General features: G+C 37.5%; 1 protein-coding gene across 1 annotated transcript in view; it reads left to right on the forward strand.

Annotated features, from left to right (window-relative positions):
- The window catches only part of LOC138006729 (MMS19 nucleotide excision repair protein homolog), a 39,037-nt gene that overhangs the window by 14,953 nt on the left and 6,584 nt on the right, over nt 1-17,500 (forward strand). Inside the window, exons 17-30 of the mRNA XM_068853232.1 lie at nt 658-728; nt 912-990; nt 2,761-2,903; nt 4,322-4,383; nt 5,643-5,740; nt 7,575-7,733; nt 8,112-8,174; nt 9,013-9,105; nt 11,601-11,694; nt 12,775-12,874; nt 13,042-13,113; nt 13,310-13,436; nt 15,162-15,262; nt 16,319-16,375. Of these exons, the coding sequence (XP_068709333.1) occupies nt 658-728; nt 912-990; nt 2,761-2,903; nt 4,322-4,383; nt 5,643-5,740; nt 7,575-7,733; nt 8,112-8,174; nt 9,013-9,105; nt 11,601-11,694; nt 12,775-12,874; nt 13,042-13,113; nt 13,310-13,436; nt 15,162-15,262; nt 16,319-16,375 (1,319 nt within the window). The remainder of the gene's footprint in view (nt 1-657; nt 729-911; nt 991-2,760; nt 2,904-4,321; nt 4,384-5,642; nt 5,741-7,574; nt 7,734-8,111; nt 8,175-9,012; nt 9,106-11,600; nt 11,695-12,774; nt 12,875-13,041; nt 13,114-13,309; nt 13,437-15,161; nt 15,263-16,318; nt 16,376-17,500) is intronic.

Raw genomic sequence — 17,500 nt, forward strand, 5'->3', positions numbered from 1 at the left:
CCGGGTTTGATTCCCTTACTCTGCGTCATATGTGGGTTGAGTTTGTTGGTTCTCTACTCTGCACCAAGAGGTTTTCTCCGGGTACTCTGGTTTCCCCTCTCCTCAAAAACCAACCTTTGACTTGATTTGCTTTCATCGTTAATTTCAGTTTACAGTGTCCCCAATTAGTGCTCCCGCGCTAGAACGACTAGACAAATAAAGTTCCTTTCCTTTCCTTTCCTTTTCCTTTTCTGTCCGACTAGTTGGGTGATACTAAAACAATTAGACCCTTTGCCCTCAAGGGCCACGGGTCTATAGCCGATTCGGCTTTGCCGAATGGGCTATTGAGCTGTGGCCCGCAAGGGCGAAGGGTCTAATTGTTAATTATAGATCTTAGATATTATACTGTAGGTACAGGAATGACTTTCTTTTTCCCCCCACAGGAGGTGATTTGAATAAAGTATTGCTTAAGGGAGTATCTTTTACCTTGTGGTTGAAAGAGTTTCTGAGCATTCCACTTTTTGTCAATATAACAGTTCCCTCTTTCATTGATGGCACTAATTGGGGCTGGCCGCCAATAATGAAAGTTCCTGGATATCACAGGCAACCAGCCAAAAGGTGTTTAAAAATTATAAAAAATATCTAGATTTCAGTTTTCTTCTTTTTTTACTTTTTCAGAACCTGTTTGCCAGAAAATTATTGACACAATTTTTCCTTTGCTTTTTGAGGAATTAAAAGATATCCAAGAGGTATGCTTGTTAATTAGTTACATAGGTGCTCACCTTTAGGGAAGCACTTTGTTGATTTTTTCACCAGGTTATTAAACTACTAATATTATTGTGAATAAGGGTGTTCTCTGACTATCCCTTAAATTCCTCTCTTTGTTTTGAAATAACTTTATCTGGGTAGTTTTTCTTTTTTGGTTTTTGCAGGTTCCTCACAAAAAGATGTTTATCTCAATCATTGACAATCTCCTCAAAGCTGCAGAAATATTTCACAGAGAACCAGCTGGTAATATTGTGAACTCTGTAAATAATGTACGAAATCTAGTGTTTCTTTTTCAACTGTGTGCCAAGTCATTTAAATCAAAATTCTCCCCAGCATGGGTAATTAAAAATACCATAATTACAACTTTTTGAATAGCAAATGCAGAATTAATGCAAGTTCAAGTTACCGTAAGTCCCGGCCAATAAATTTTACCCACACGGTGCATGATCCGCACCATTAAAGATAACAGATTACCTGCACCGGCCTATATTACCCACACCCCAAAACCATAGTAAAATCATTTTCGACGTCTCCAAAAGGTGTGAATGGCTGAATCTTCGGCTTACCTGGTACTCTGAAGCATATGTCATTTTGATATTGTGCACATATGTATCTGTCAGAAAAAATCTTGTGTTACGTAATGCTGTGCAATTTCAACGTGCCTAACCTTATAATATAATATATTCATCAACTTCGAATTCTCTCACAACATCTCTGTTCCCAATTTCGGATGCAGCCTCTTTTGATGCTCCGAAGCTTGTACTCAAAGTTAAAACGTTGGCGTGGAGGTTGGGGTCAGGCAGGCATTATGACTGACTTTTGTTGAAGCTACATGCCTGAGTAACTGATACACTAACTGAAGAGTTAAAACATTGTGACTTGTTTGAATTGATTGCTATTTATATTAAACTTGTTACTGCTTTCTTTAAGTCTAATACACAAATGTAGAACTTGTGTGAAAGAACTAATTATAGCAATTTTCTCAGAAAGATTGTTTTCATTCATCTTTTTGGCAAATTGCCACTTAAAAAGGAGCCAATTGGCGTTAAATTGAGTGAAGGGACCTTGTTTTAAAATCCCACACTTACTAACGTACCATTGACAGGGAAAATGCAAAGAATTGTCACATAACTTGCATCTTCCAATTACCTGCAGCAGAGCTTGTTTAACATAAAATTTACATATTACCTGTGGGTAATTGGCCGGAAATTATGGTAACTCACCTCAGGTCAGTTTACCAAATATGATCTCATGATCTAACCAGGGATAGCCAGGGATAACCAGGGATTCATCATTATAATACTAGAAACTCCAACTCCTTTTACTTATTTTCTTGTAGAACAAATATCCAACAGTTCGCAATAATTATTATGCTTCTATGGACCTAAATTGTTTAATTCTTTCAATACAGAAATTCAGAATGCTGACAGTTTTTCTCAATTTAAGTCTACACTGTAACTTAAAAACTTTCCCTTATTTTGCTTGTTTGTCTGTGTTCTTGCTTTTTAACCTAAATGTGTTTACAAATTAAATCAGACACGCCTAAAATTATCATTTTATATTTGTATTTTTCTTGAGGTGCCTGTAGCGCGAATAAGCTGTAATGGTTTCTATATGGGCATCCTTGCCTTTTGCTTTTCTTTTATTGATTATTTAATATCTCTTGCAGTTTAATATATATTTATTTTGTAATTTAACATAACAAATTTTTAAAGTGGCAAAAATAAACTGAACTGATCATGAAGTGAGCTGCATGTATGCAACACAAGGTGTTTCTTAGAAAGTGGACATTTTTACTAGATCAGTTACAGTGATGAGGTTTCTGCCAGAGGAAAAATCGTGTTCATCCTGTCAGTTAGGATACAATTTGAGAGTACCGGTAATAATATTAGTGTTACCCATGTTACTGTAATGCACATTCATTTCACAAACTTGTCAGATACAATTAATGCTAATGCCGAAGATCTGGTCTCCCATTAATGTAAACAAAATTAATGATTATTTTTATTGCAGAGAGTCCAGTCTGGAAGTACAAGGAGGTGCTCTCTGCAACATTATTTTCATTTTTCTCAGAGGATAATTCGTCTCTCTGTTGTGTGGCAGTACATTGTATTATGGCTCTTCTTGACTTGACAGGACTTTTGTCTGAAAAGGAGGCAAGTTCTAGATGTTGTTGCCAGCTATGTTACAAACTATATTCACTGTGCCATCAAAAAATTAAACCTCATATGATTCATAAACAGTTTAAGTAATGTCATTTGACTTGAACCCTTGAAAAAAAAAACACTAAGTATATACCATTGTTGAATGGTGTGTAGTTACCTAAATAAACCCTTTCAGGCAGTTGGTGTGTGGGCTGATAATGTCTGCCGCTGAGAGATTGTCCTCAAAATTTCACATATTTTGCCCTCTCTCAGCCACAGACATTATCAGCCGACATACCAGCAAGCCAGGAAGGTGTTTAGTTATTTTACAACACACTATTGATATTCGTATTGAGCGAAAATTGTTTGTAAAAAGCCATTGATGTATGATTAACGTAAGCAAGTACATTTGAGTGGTTTAACTTTATTTCCACTGTGATTGGACGAAAACTAACAAACTGTCATGTGAAAATAAACTCTTGCAATGCCCCTTAGATAAAGAACTTTTTACCTTACTGGTTTGTGTTTTTCTGATGCATTCCTCAAAACTTGACCAGCAAAATTCAAGTGTGTTGGTCTCTGGGAAAAAAATCAAATCCTTTTAATTGATGCTATGAGGGCCAATGTCAATGCAGATCATTGTGTGATAACCTTCCAGTGCCTTTACACCACATGAAGATCATGCAAAAATGGGTGGGTTTTTATGCTTGATAACTACTATTAATTTAGTGAGAATTAATATTCACTTACCAAAATCTAACTGATTTTGAGTGGTCAGTGTATTGGTGTACCACCATGGTGATCATGCCTACGTTTTTTCAGTCATAAGCAGTTGCATATCCTATGAACGCAGATGCATTTCAGGTGGTAATTTCTCTTCTTTTTGTGGGAGAGAAACGACTGGCCGAAATATGTTGTGCTAACGTTTGCAGGCTAGCAGTTACAGGGAACTTATAAGCAAATGCATTTTTGAGTAATGGATGAAGACTAGAAATGGTTTTGGTCTTATTGGGTAGTTATTCCACCCAAATTATTGTCTTTAAAAGAGTGAACTTTCTGATTTATACAGTGTAATAGTGTCAACAATTCACTGTCAATAATTTAATAGTGTCCATATAAAGGAGTGGCTACCTCTCCTGCCTTTGTTTGAATACACTCATGCAAGAATGGCTTGTAAAATTTTATATGCTGATTAACTGCCTTAGGAAGATAGGGGTGGAACTTTGTTTAAGATTTTTCCATGACCATAAAGTGATTAGAATTTAAACATTAAACACGAGAATCAAACAGCACCTAGTTGTAAAATACAACAGAAATCATTATTGCACAAGTTTTAACAGTGGTCTGTGTGCATCCATGGATGTTGACAAAAATTAATGATCTGCACATGCCTGGGCTGTCATTTTGTGGTAATATTTTTATGTCATCAGGTTGGGGTACTTTCTCAGCATCTTACCTCTCTGGCTTTGTCAAACAAGGAAGCTTCTCTAAGGTACAGTCAATTTGAGAAGGCTATGTTTTTGTGTTCTTACTTAACCCATTGACTCCTAGGGGTTCCCCATTGACGAGTAAAATCGTCTGGCGTTAAACAGAGTAGAATACTAAGTCTGGCCGGTTTAGATGGGTTTGGACGCCAAAGGGTTAACCCATTCACTCCTCAGGTGCCTTAGGATACCCCCGGTTGACGAGTAAAAGTCTCACTCCCAGGGGTCGATGGTACTCTTTCACTGCTGACTTTTCTACCGTCAGTGTACCCCATGACTGCTGCATTTTTTCGCAACATAAGACACCAGAGAAACCACTCTCAAAGAATGACCTATATCTTTTGTTCTATTGACGCTATTACGATAATATTTACAGGACATGTATACTAAGAAATTTGCCATTGTTTGAGCTATCTTTATTGAGGTGAAAGCACGGCCTAAAACAATGTGATTTATCTCAATAAAGAAATACACTAAACACGCATTACTTTAGGACACTCTCTCGTGTCGAGTATTCTCGACATCTGCAGTGGGAGTCACGTAATCCTATGTCGAGTAAACTCGACAACAGCACTGAAAGAGTTAACTATGATAAGAACTTGATATTGAGAGGCACCAGTTAGGCTCGATAATATTTATGTCCTGGCCATTTGTTGAATATTAGACTCAGAGTCAAACTCCGGAGCAGAACCTTAAAAGAACTTTGAGCATTTCATGACATGTGAAGCAGCAGACACTGTATCTGCCTAGAGCATAAGCTGTGGGTGTCTTTGAAAACCCCCAATACCCCTATCCCCCCTATTCCCCCCCTAAGCCCCTAAGCTCAGGGTCTTAGGGGTCTTTGTTTTCAAGACACCCCATGAGCTGTTGCAGTATTAGCCAGGGTACAGGTGCAGCATGGCTTTGGATCCTGAGGTTTCAGATGTATATTCTACCCAGCTGGAGTTACTGGAGTTATTCCTAGTTTGACTCTTCGATTTCACTTGTGAGATTATAGGTCATGATGGTCTTGAAAACTTTCTCCTTGAGAGTCTTAAGTGAATTATGTTATATGTAATTATTAGTATTAGTGATTATTTAATTATAATCATCATCATCATCATCATCATAATTATTATTATGATTATAACAATTTTGTTATTACCGGTAGTTATTAGTATTTGTATAATTATAGTTAATTATTAATTGATAAATAATGAATTGTTTTATGTTTAGGCCTTCTTAATTTGTATAATCTTCTGCTTAACATTAATGGAAATGTTTTTAGCCAGACCAGTCTATCTGCATTGTCACAGCTGTCCAGGACATATACTGGGATCGTTCAGACAACTCTACTTCCCTTACTGCAGATACACCTCAAAACAGGTACTTTGTCAACTGTTATGTCTTGGAAGGTTTGGCGAACAAAACAGAACTTGACCAAAATGTATTGCAAAGCTTCAAAATAATCAGTTTGTCAACAAGTCTGCAAGTCTGACTGGCAAATAGCCACTGCTTAAATCCACATGAGTCTGTGGTTATACTAAAATAATATTAATGTTAGCAATAATGATAATAATTATCCAAGCCTTTAGTGATGTATACATAAAGGTACAATCATAAGCAGGATGCCAATTTGGATATTAAAGAAGCTGTAAGCCAGTAGCCTTAAATTCTGTATAGAGCGTATTGGAGTATCGAGCCTGACTTGTGAAATTAACCCAAAGTGAGATCTTCATGGGAAAATCTCAACAGTGGTCTTTGCATGTAGCGATAGGGAACTCAATACAGCAAGGCCCGAAGCTTGAGATTTTGGCCTTAGAAAATAACTTTTTTGATTTAATTAATGCATGCACTTATCAGTTCACTGACAGTTTGAAACTGTACAACTCAGGTGAAGTAACACACATGTCAAAAACCTTTGCTTTATCTTTTGTTTCTGGTAAATTTGCATAATTTCTCATTGGCTTGTGTGCATTATGGTAGAATAGTGCTTTTTGCACTTAGCCAATCAGGGCACTTGTTATATCAGAAAAAAGCACTAGCCATATAGTAAAGTAGCTTAACTTTTAAGGTGTACTGTGCTTGTGGGAAGAATGGGAAACCAGTTGCTTGGTAATGGGCAGGTGTAGTAAGAGTTATACCAGTGCTAGAAATAACAGTCGGTCATCAGACATTGTCCGACCAAATTTTGAAAATGTCCAGCCAATTTCACATTATGATCGGACACGATGACCGCACATCTCACCAGCCCATCTTGAGTTCTCTTCTTCAAGTTGTTGTCAGTCAATAAATTTGTCAAATGTCCGTCCAAAAGGAAGATTTGAAAGGACATATGTCCTGTGAATATAAAGAAAAATTATTTCCAGCACTGAATACTTAAAAGTTTTTTTGAATTTGCAGAGGTATACATGTAAGCTGTTTAAAATGTTTTGGTTAGCTGTCACTCTAAATTAGTGTAGAGGCTTTACTTATTTTTGAAGCATAAGAGCCACACACAAAGAATAGAATACCATAATGCATAAATATTAGAAGATTTAGTGGCTAATAACAATGGCAACAACTAAACAGCCAGAATGTTCAAGCATATGCCATATGTCACATGACCAAGGTAAATACAGTCGAACCTCGATTATCTCTGGTCCCAAGTTTGAATTGAATTATTATATTTATTAGTCATGATCAAGATCTGTAGCCATATTCTTTTTAAAACTACAGCCGCTGCATTAAAAAGGGTAGTAAACTAAGGCAAGTTTGTTTCGTTTTCAAAAAGCAAAAACAGCGCTTGCACGCATCATAACCAATGAAAAACTTTCGGAATGAGTTCTGATTGGCTTAGAGTTGATTTGTTGCTAAGAGAACTTTCATGGTAGATACATGTATTGGCTCATTTGTCGGGGTGTGTGAAATAAACAAGCTACATAGCGTCACATGTACAGGTATTCATAACAGAGAGTAAAGACCATGTTTAATCAGTTTTTGTTCTTCATTAATATTCATATTCTCAATTATCTGGGCCCTCAATCAATTATCCTTACTATTTCTTCCAGTACATGTCCATTGCTGTCATATTAATTGGTCAATAGGTCTTTGCAGTTGGATGTGATAGATAACCAGTGCTGATTTAAATGAAAATGTATTTGATGGTGCTGGTGATGACACCTTATTATTTTCATTTGTAATCATTGGTACGTTACAGTGTGTTTTTCTCTTTTAACAGAAGATGGATCTGCCATGGAAACGGACTCCTGTGAACCCCATGCTACTCCTGTCAGTCATCAGTGCGTCCTAGATACTCTTACTGCTGTATGCACCCAGGAGTCAATTGTCCATGATGTAATTCCAAGACTGCTGGAACACACAGGAAACTTGTGCAATGGTAATAGTTATTAATAAAAGCCATCAGGAAAAAAAATCCAGTGAGCCTTAGGCTCATTATTTGATTATTTTGCACAATGCTAGCACAATGAAGCAGGCAGGCACGCAACAACTTGGGATAGGTGATTTCATGTCTTAAGCACCATTATTGCTTGAGTGAAATTTGAGTGTGAGGCATTCTTGACAGCGACAGGCTGTTCTTTCACTCAGTCAGTTGAGAAGTTCTAGAAGTTCAGTCAGTTCTTAAGATGTTCTACTTACATGCCATGGCTACCTAAGAGCTAATTTAAAATTCACTGTGTATCACAAAGAATGAAATTTGCTACATAAGCGTATTAATTTTGCTTGATCTTGAATGTAAACAAAATCTTCCTTTTAGAGGAGAATCCTGATGAAATCAAGTGCAACAGAGTATTACAGTGTATTCAGGACATTGTGGAAGGTACTGTATGAAGGTATAGTTTAAGTATGTGTAAATTAAAGGGAATACATGGTCATGACATTAAACTTGGATTATGGCTTTAGGCTTATCTTGCTTTACCCCATTGACAACTTAGATGCCAAAAGACGCCCCCAGGTTGACTAGTAAAATTGTCTGGTGTTAGACAGAGTAAAATCTAGCTGTCAGGGGCCAATGGTTAAATAACTTTCTCAACCGCAAGAAGTGATATTGATTGTAGTGCAGAGCGTTTCCCGCAAGTGCAGATTTTTAGAAAACATTAAACCTTCCACTCCTCAGGCGGCACCCCAGGATGTCCCCACTGACAAGTAAAATTGTCTGGCAATAGACTCCCAGGAGTCAATGGGTTAAAAAATTTTCACCTGCCCTAATTATTTTGCTATTCAAAGATTCTTAATTGAGTTAAAGACTAAAACTTGTCTTTAATTTCGAAAAATTTATTTGACCATTTTTCAGGCTTCTCTGCACAATTGCTAAAATTGCGTCCATAATTGCGAAGATCATAGCTTTACTTGATTTCATATCGGCAGTTCAGCATAATTATGATTCATTTCATATATAATTTTATTCATTGATTCATTCCTCACGAGAACGTTAGAGCCCAGAAATGACCAGCTCCCTACGTCACAACGGTATTGCGAGGTCATGTGTTCAAACCCCGTTGAAGTCCTGAAATTTACAGGCTTCTCTACGCAATTGCTAAAATTGCTTCCATAACTGCAAGGATCATAGCTTTACTTCATTTTATTCCGTTACTGATTATGGTCGTAGGAAAGTAAAATGTTTTTTTGGTTTAATTTGTTTTGATGTTGGATTATAGGGTCCCTTCAGAGAGACATAACTTCTGCTGTTTACTTTAAACAGTCTGTAGTTCCTGCTGTTTTGAGGATAGCACTTAAATCTTCCTTAAAAGGTATTTTATATAGAAGCCAGGTTGATAATACTTATTATTATCAACCTGGCGCCAGTTATTCGAAGGGTGGATAATGCTATCCACTGGATATCTCAATAATATTATTGATTTTGCTAGTGTTTATCCCCTGAGTTATTTATCTGGCCCCAGTTGTTCAAACGATGTATAGCGCTATCCGCTGGATAAATCACTATCCAGTGGATAACTCAATCGGTTTTGCTAGTGTTTATCCGGTGGATAGTGATTTATCCGGTGGATAGCGCTATCCATCGTTTGAACAACTGGGGCCTGGTGGATAGTGTTACTTTTGAACAACTGAGGCCTGTTGTATTGATGTTGTATAAAACACACTCAGAGCAAGAAAAAAACATTGTTAATAGCACTTACATGCATAGTCTGTGAGCAATCATTTCACCAGGCAAGGGAGCCTGCTCATTTGCACCACGGATGGGGGGAGGGGGGGGTGAGGTGGGGTTTACAGTGACAGGTGCATTAATGTGTTAATATCACTGCCCAGCAGTGCCGATATATTTTCAGTACCAAAGCAGATTTTAAAGGGGCTGTCTCACGAAATTCAGCTTAAATTCATGAAGGGGGTAGTTTCTAAAGAAACTGTAATGCTGTGTTGGTGGGGAAGTAGTATACAAAAAATTGGTTTTATCAACGGAGTTGGTAATCTAAACTGGCCACCGTACAGAGATTCTAAAAGCTGACAATTCCAGCGTTAGCCCTTCGTTAGAGCGAATCGTGGAATTGTGGGTTACGTGTACTTTTATAGTAGAGTCGATTCACTCTGATGAAGGGCTAACGTTCGAAATGTCAGCTTTTAGAATCTCTGTACGGTGGACAATTTAGATTATCAACTCCGTTGATAAAACCAATTGACTATAAATTCAGGCAACCAAATCAAGTGAAACATAAAAATAACTACTTTATAACATTGAAGGAAGGTTTACTATTGATCTCAGACGTCCGTGGACAAGGGCTTTTTTTCAGTCCACTTCATGGACCGTTGATTTCAGTCTGCGGTTAAAAAAATCTGATCATGTGATAACATTTTTGTGACTCATTCCCACGGTTGAGGAAAAAAAACCTGAAGAAAAGTTTCCACTCGCTTTTTATTTCTCAGGGCAAGGCTTTCCTGGTTACCGTTATAGCCTCAGCCGGTTTTACTCGCCATCAACATCGTTTCGCGCTTTTCTCTTTGGGGAGAGCTAGAGCAACAGAAAATGCTATCAGGTGATGAGAATTTTTTAACTGCAGACTGAAATCAACGGTTCCGAGAAGTGGACTGAAGAAAAGCCCATTTCCATGGATGTCTGAGATCGATAGTAAATTAAACAGCAAATTCAAAGGGAGGTAAAGATAGGAAAAATTGAAGAGGAGTAAAATGAACTGCAATCGGGGTTTTAAGAACTATTCATCTTAACAGTTTTTCTAAGTTTATCTCTGTTGTTTGTAGCTTAATTATTTATGCTCAACAGTCAATTGTTGTCGCGAAACTTTTATTTGTGTTGTTTTAAGGTACTTTCTGGGTTACCGGTAATGTTAAGTTGCATAGCAAGCACAGGGGAGAGTAATAATTGGTATTTAACTATACACAAAAGCAAATGCACTGCCGTGTTACAACCCCTTTAAGTGAACTCTGACTAATGAATAATTTCAAAACCAAACAAAGTAATGTTTGCAATCAAATTTGCTCCACAATTTTCTCCAAAAAAGGAACTTTAGAATCACTTATTTTCATTTTCAAATTTCTAGTTGCTGCTATTTTGAATAATTGTGACATGTTATGGCTTCCCTTTTTGTTTTCACACAAAGTACTTTTGTTTTGAAACAACAGGACTACCACGTCGTGTCAAAGTAATTCAAGATGGTGGCACCCATGAAATTTGAAAACCAAAACATGTGTTTTTGAAATTCATTTATTTTAGATACAAATGCTTTCACTGGAAAAAGTTTGAACAATTTTGATTGTAAACATTATGTTCTTTGGTTTAATTAACAAATCGAAAGTGGTTCAGCGTTGTCTGTACTCTTATCGACAAAGATATTTGTCATCACAGTGGTGAAAATGTTGTGCGCTTGGTGAGTCCACATCAATATTCAGCACCAAAGGAAGTGTGCCAGAGCTTGACCAAAATCATGAAACAAAGAAAGAGCAAGCGTTGTCTATAACTTTCTCGCAATATGATTGGTTTATTTCCCAAAATGAGGTTCCTGATTGGCTATTACATTGCGTGACAAATTGACGCAAGCAGTGTTGAATAGACTCTTATTGACAATGGCAAATTAGCCAATCAGATAGCGAGATTACAAGCAATTTGTGGTAAAAAGTTATTTTCTTGTTTTAGTGGAGTTTCCATCTTCATTGGCAGTCTACTGTTTTTGCAATTGAGTAACAGTTGATGACTCCTTTTAATGCTTGGCTCAGAGCTGTTAATTTTGTAGACAATGTTTAGTCACACCTTCACTGTCTTGTTTTTGTGTTGTAGAGACAAATGAACGTGTCTTTGGAATCACATCTAAGGCTTGCTTGGAAAAACTAGCTGCCATCTTAACAACTGTGACAAGTAACTTAAATGTCAAGTATGTGTTTTGTGAATAATAATTATTGCTTACTGTAAATAAAACTGCATTATTTAATCCATTTGTGAACGACTTCGTTTAAGTAATCAGCCTAAATGCTGTAATATTTATTTTATTTCACTCAAATACATCTTGTTCGTTTTGACATTTTGTTTTCTCATGGAAATCATGTAATAACACTGAAGAGAGTGTTTTCTTTTAAAGTTGTACATATTCAGACATACTCTTAATTTTGTTGGTTCTCTACTCTGCATTGAGAGGTTTTTTTTTTCCTCCGGATACTCCGGTTTTCTCCTCTCCTCAAAAAGCAACCTACGAGTTGATTTGATTTCAGTGCAGTGTCCCTGATAAGTGCCTCAGCGCTAAATTAAGTTGGCGCTTCATTCGTTTGTTCACTTCTTTCATTAATCCATTAACAAGACAAAGGATCAAATGGTCCACATGATCTGTATTGAGAAAACAACAATAGATCAGTTCACACTCATGAGTGCATGATGGGTAATCAGGGCAACATGGCGGGAAATTCAAAGCTTTGCATGGACATTCAAAGCAAAATAAACTGTTCATGACTCTACTTTATAGACTTTTGCCTCCGTAAACCAAACAAATGAGTTCAAGTTCACAACTGAGATAGACTGGACTTGGTATCTATTCTTTGGAATTCCTAGATATTGCTATTTTTGGCTCCATACATTCTCTGTAATTTTGTGACTTTGGAATTACAGGAAATGTATGGCAGAAACTTTGTTTAATAAAATGATTTCTAAAATAGCCATTCTCTACAACTTTATTCTACCACACCTTTGAGTGCATATCTTTTGTTTTGGAAGGTAAAAAACCCCAAAAATTGCATGTCATGAATAGTTTTCATCATTTTGAACTTCCACATAAACCTTGGAATTTCTCTCCATCTTGCCCTGATTACCCATGTTGCACTCAAGAGTGTGAACTTGTCTATAATGAACGAGTCGATAAGGTCTGTTAATGTTGGCTTAATTGAGGGGTCCTTTCCTTTTGTTTATATTTATCCCTCCCCAAAAGGACACCTCCTTTTCCTATTCTTTGTCTTTTTTTTTGTAGAGAAGCGTGTGATCTCTTGGATGAATTTGTTATGTTATATGTTGATGGAAAATCATTCTACCTGGAGCAAGCATTCGAGGGGACTTTTCTGCCCTTAGAGGTAGCATTGGCCTTTTTTTAAATTTCAATTTAAGAGAGCTTTCGAATTTTTAAATCTTTGCATTTTTGGGCAAGAATAATTTTTTGATTGGCTTAAGTAGTAATACTGTAGCTTTTTGTTTTTTTCAATTGGAAACTGCTCTTAGTTATGTTTTTTTTAAATTTAAGGTTACGTCACCATGGGAACAGAGTCAACTGGTTTCACTGCTAACAGCCACTTTATGCTCTGCCAGACGTGAGGTATTCAATAACCTTCCCTGGTTTTCTTGTGTGCCAGTTATTGCAGTGTGCATGTCCATATGGAAATGGAGGAAAAAAGAGATGCACAAAAAGTAACAAACTTTCACCTTATTCAAGGGAAGACTAACTTGCAATGGGGTAGATATGTTTTAAAATATATGTTTTCAGTAATTTTAAAATTTATGAACTTTGCCAGGTTACCATTCCTCGCCATTCGGAGCTAGTGCCCAGGCTTCAGTATTTGGCGTGTCACTGTGATCACGAGAGAAGCGCGGAGAGTGGGGCCCAGTGTCTTGCTGGTATAGTCAACAAACTACCCGAAGGTTGGTTATGTTGAGCAAGTTTTTCAGGCATAAGTAATAGTGATAATATGGAGAGAAAAACCTACAGAATCCTTTTTGAGTTATATTTTTACTCCACAGATGAGGTAAAAGTAAAGAACCTGTGAAAAATAAACGATTCTGAATTTAATATTTTTTCTGAGTGATACATTTTTAAAAATTTTTTTAAACAATTTGAGTGCGAAATAATATTATTTCCGCCGGTTTTAAGTTATTCTTTTGGAGAAGTGGAAGTCCCATTTAAAGTTGCTCTGTCGCACTCTCTTGGTTTTCCTGTATAATACTTAAAGGGGCTAGGTCACGCAATTTTAGGCAATTTCAGCACTGATCGAATGGTCATAGAATTAACTAAAATATCAAAATAACTGTTCAAAACTATAGAAGAACTCTAACAAAACACAGGGAAGCCAAGAATGGACATGGATGGACAAAACTGGGGAAGATTGAAATGGATTGAATTCGGGTAAATTTGAAAAACGTCGGCCCACCTTTTTTCAAATTTATATCAGTCTATATCAAAATGTCATTTACACAGCTGGAAAATCATTCTCAGTTGTTATGTGGCCGTGATTTTGCAAATGGAAGACTCTTGCTCTGCCAATTTGACGTTTAGAGCTCATAATTAACAAAATTAAACAAAATTACCTTAAATAGCGTGACCTAACCCCTTTAATTTGCTTTAAAGTGAAAAACCTCAACTACCGATTGATTACTTTAGACGTAATCGCAATGAGGCTGTTTACTGTGTTCCTTTGTTACCAATGGTAAGGATTGAAATTAGTTGAATTTTGAAAATGTTAGTGCAAATGATTGAAATTCTCGCACCTCATCTGGATGCCATGGCTATGACCCTACTAGAAAAAACGGTGTCTCCGTGCAGTTTTTGCCGGAAACCATAAATACTCTAATGGTATAGCCTCCGCTTGTGAAGCCGTGAAGAAAGTAACGATTCGGTTTTCCAAAAAATGCTTTTCAAAAATGTGATTCAAAATGTCATCTTCTTTAAGGAGGCTCCCCAGAGTTTTACGACCGCGCGCAAGCTGGGCACTAGTATGCCGCGTAAAGCCTGAATCGTGCGTGTTTATCTGATTTTTGTTACGTCAGCGCGACCAAATTTGTAAACTAACTGCTAATTTTCTCGTTTTCCCATCGGTGAAATTAGCTTAGTTCTATCCACATACAGTTCCTATCAAATACCCTATATTTGTTAAAATCTGTCAGAGCTGATCGAATATATTTAGAAAAATGACAAATGACAGAATATTGGCAACAATTTCACCGAAGGAAAGTATAAATATTGAGGAATTTAGGCCAAAAATAAGAATAAATCTCCCTGTCATTACATGTGATGTGGCCATGGTAACGGCCATAATCCAAAAGTTGACACCCGAAAAATAAGCTGCTGGGAAAACGTTTAGAGAAATTAACAAGGTTTCCTTTTGTAACTCGTGCCCTGTAGTGAGGGTATTCGAAAATACTCTAGGGAGCCACCGTTACAAATTATCTTCTCTTCTCTCTTCTCTTCTCTTATTTATAAATAAATAAATAATAAATAAATAAAATAAAATAACTAAGTGACAATTTTTCTTAGACGAGTCTCTTTTTAATGAACTTGACTAAATACATCCCAGGACTTTTCTTCTCTCCTTTTGTGGAACAAAAGCCCTGGGGACGATTTTGTAACATGACTTTTCTTCTTGCACTCAGGTGATGAACTAACGTCGACGTTGAAGGACTTAACAATCAGAATATGGCAAACCTGCGACCAGGAAGGCGCACTAAAACGAGCAACAAAAACCTGGCTTTGGGTATGGTTGTTATTCTCATCAAATCGTTTTGTGTCCAGAAATGCGTGCAATTAGATGCAAGACGGTGATTTTGATGTCCAACACGAATTGTCCCTTCAAGTCTAAGCATTTGCTACCCATTTTCCAACAAGGCAAGGCAAGTGAAAGTGTTAGCGAGGGTAAATGCAGCTGTTTAGAGCGATTTTCAATTGAGTGTCGAAAGTAATTAGCGAATTGCTTTGGTTTATTATTACTTCACTCAGTGATTGGTTCGAAGTTCTCGCGCCATTTCTTCAACCAATCAGAAGTGAAACCAAAACCAATCGTGGTTCGCGCGTGCACATTTTCCCTCGCTTTGTGTCGGGTACGTGTAATTATTTCGAGTTTTGATTGGTTTACTGGATTGTCTCCGTCCTTTTTGATTGGCCAAAGTAATTACTTTGGTTTTGATTTTACGACACTCAATTGAAAATCGCTCTATCTTTACTTGAGGACAAGAGTTTGGGGCACTCTTTGTGACGTTGATTGTCTGTATTCCCAGAAGCCAGCCATGTTGAAGTTGGTAAAAAGAGCAAGGGGACACTTCGTGACGCTTATTGAAATCGTCATGCATCTTATTGCGCGCTCTTCTGCAACGGCTATGTTAGTGGAGCAGAGTTCATTGTAAGGATAGTACAAAAGAACGTGCTACACGACCAACATTTGAATTAACGTAACCCTTCTCGCGCGACTGACAAAGTTTTTGAGCCACGGCCGTAAACCGGAAGCGAATGTTTCGCCTTCCAGGAGATTAGTCTTCCACAGATTTTTTAAACTAATCGACTCTGATAAACGTTTTTTAGTGAAAAGATACTTAGCAATATAAATGTGCGTAGTGGCTCTAAAAATTTAAGTTCCCTATTCAAAGTCGGTACGGTTTGCATATGTTTAAGCCACAGTCACTTTTACAGAAACCATCATCTGTCGCAAAGACACCGGCATAGCAGTTGTTTTCTTTATGAAACTGCACGACCCAAAGGAAAGTTTAATTTGTCTTTTTTGAAAACAATCCTGGATGTCACATTTTGTTTCTTACAGTTGACCAAAGCGCTTGTGATTCGTTCTCATCCGCTGGCACCGGAATTTATTGAAAAGGTGAGTGAGTTTTCATCTACAATGACTAAAGGATACTCGGAAAAAATCCGAGTGTTCCTTGCGGGAGCCGAACCCTACGAACTTCCGATTACTAAGTCGGTTGCTCTATCACTGAAGCGAAACGAGACTGTTGGAAGCTAGGCTTAGGTCTATTCGCTCTTACGAAGACGTCTGCCCGCAAATCATTCTTTGGGGTGGTTTATCTACCTTTATATTGACTCGTTTGATAAAACCAAACGTTCGTGTTTCATTTGACTCCACCGACGCAACACCACAGTTTCTTTGGGAACTAATCAGTTAAGGTCAAGTTCGTATGACATGGTGGACTGAATGAGACTAATTTGGACCGCAAGCGCAAACGTACTTCCGGTTGTCGCTTCTCCGTGGTCTGGTGTTCGTTTATGGAAAAAACGCTAAACTGTTCAATGTATAATTCCCTCTGTATACCGAGGAAGACGTTTCAGGATTTGAAACTTTGAAATAATTGTGTGTTTTCGTATCGTCAGTACATATTAGAGACCTTTAGATTCTAGTACGAGGACGAGAACGAGTACGAGATTTGACTGCCTGTTTGAAGCGAAAAGACTTAGAACATTTATAACCTGGACGATTAATCTTACCCTTTGTTAGAAGCATAGGTTGCTCAGTTATTCTTATTGCTGGCAACTGAGCCGTTTCCTGATCGAAAAATGCCAAAACTGCTACATTGTTCATTTGGTGACTTGTTTAGACACGACGACATTTTTTGCAAAACCTCGTACTAAAATGACGACGGTATTACGTTTTTCCCGCCAAAATGACGCTGGTTTGCGCGCGCTCACTGTTGTTCTACGAGAAAATCTCGTACTCGTAGTCGTTCTCGTCCTAGAATCTAAAGCTCTCTATTATTGACTGGGCCGAAGATTCGCCATATTTTGTACAACATTTGCAAGAATTGCCTCCTTTGACGCCTGTCTCTGCGGTATGTAGGATATACAGTCAATCATCTCCCATCAGTCTGTAAAGCGTGCGAACTAGGGAATCGGACGATCAACTCTTGTTCGGAGGCACGCGGAATTTTTTTCGAATATTCTCCATTTTCTCAAATCCCATAATACACCTTGTGTACTCCTCCTTCCCGCCCCC

The sequence above is a fragment of the Montipora foliosa genome, chromosome 6 (assembly GCF_036669935.1).
Source record: "Montipora foliosa isolate CH-2021 chromosome 6, ASM3666993v2, whole genome shotgun sequence".
NCBI classification, from domain to species: Eukaryota; Metazoa; Cnidaria; class Anthozoa; order Scleractinia; family Acroporidae; genus Montipora; species Montipora foliosa.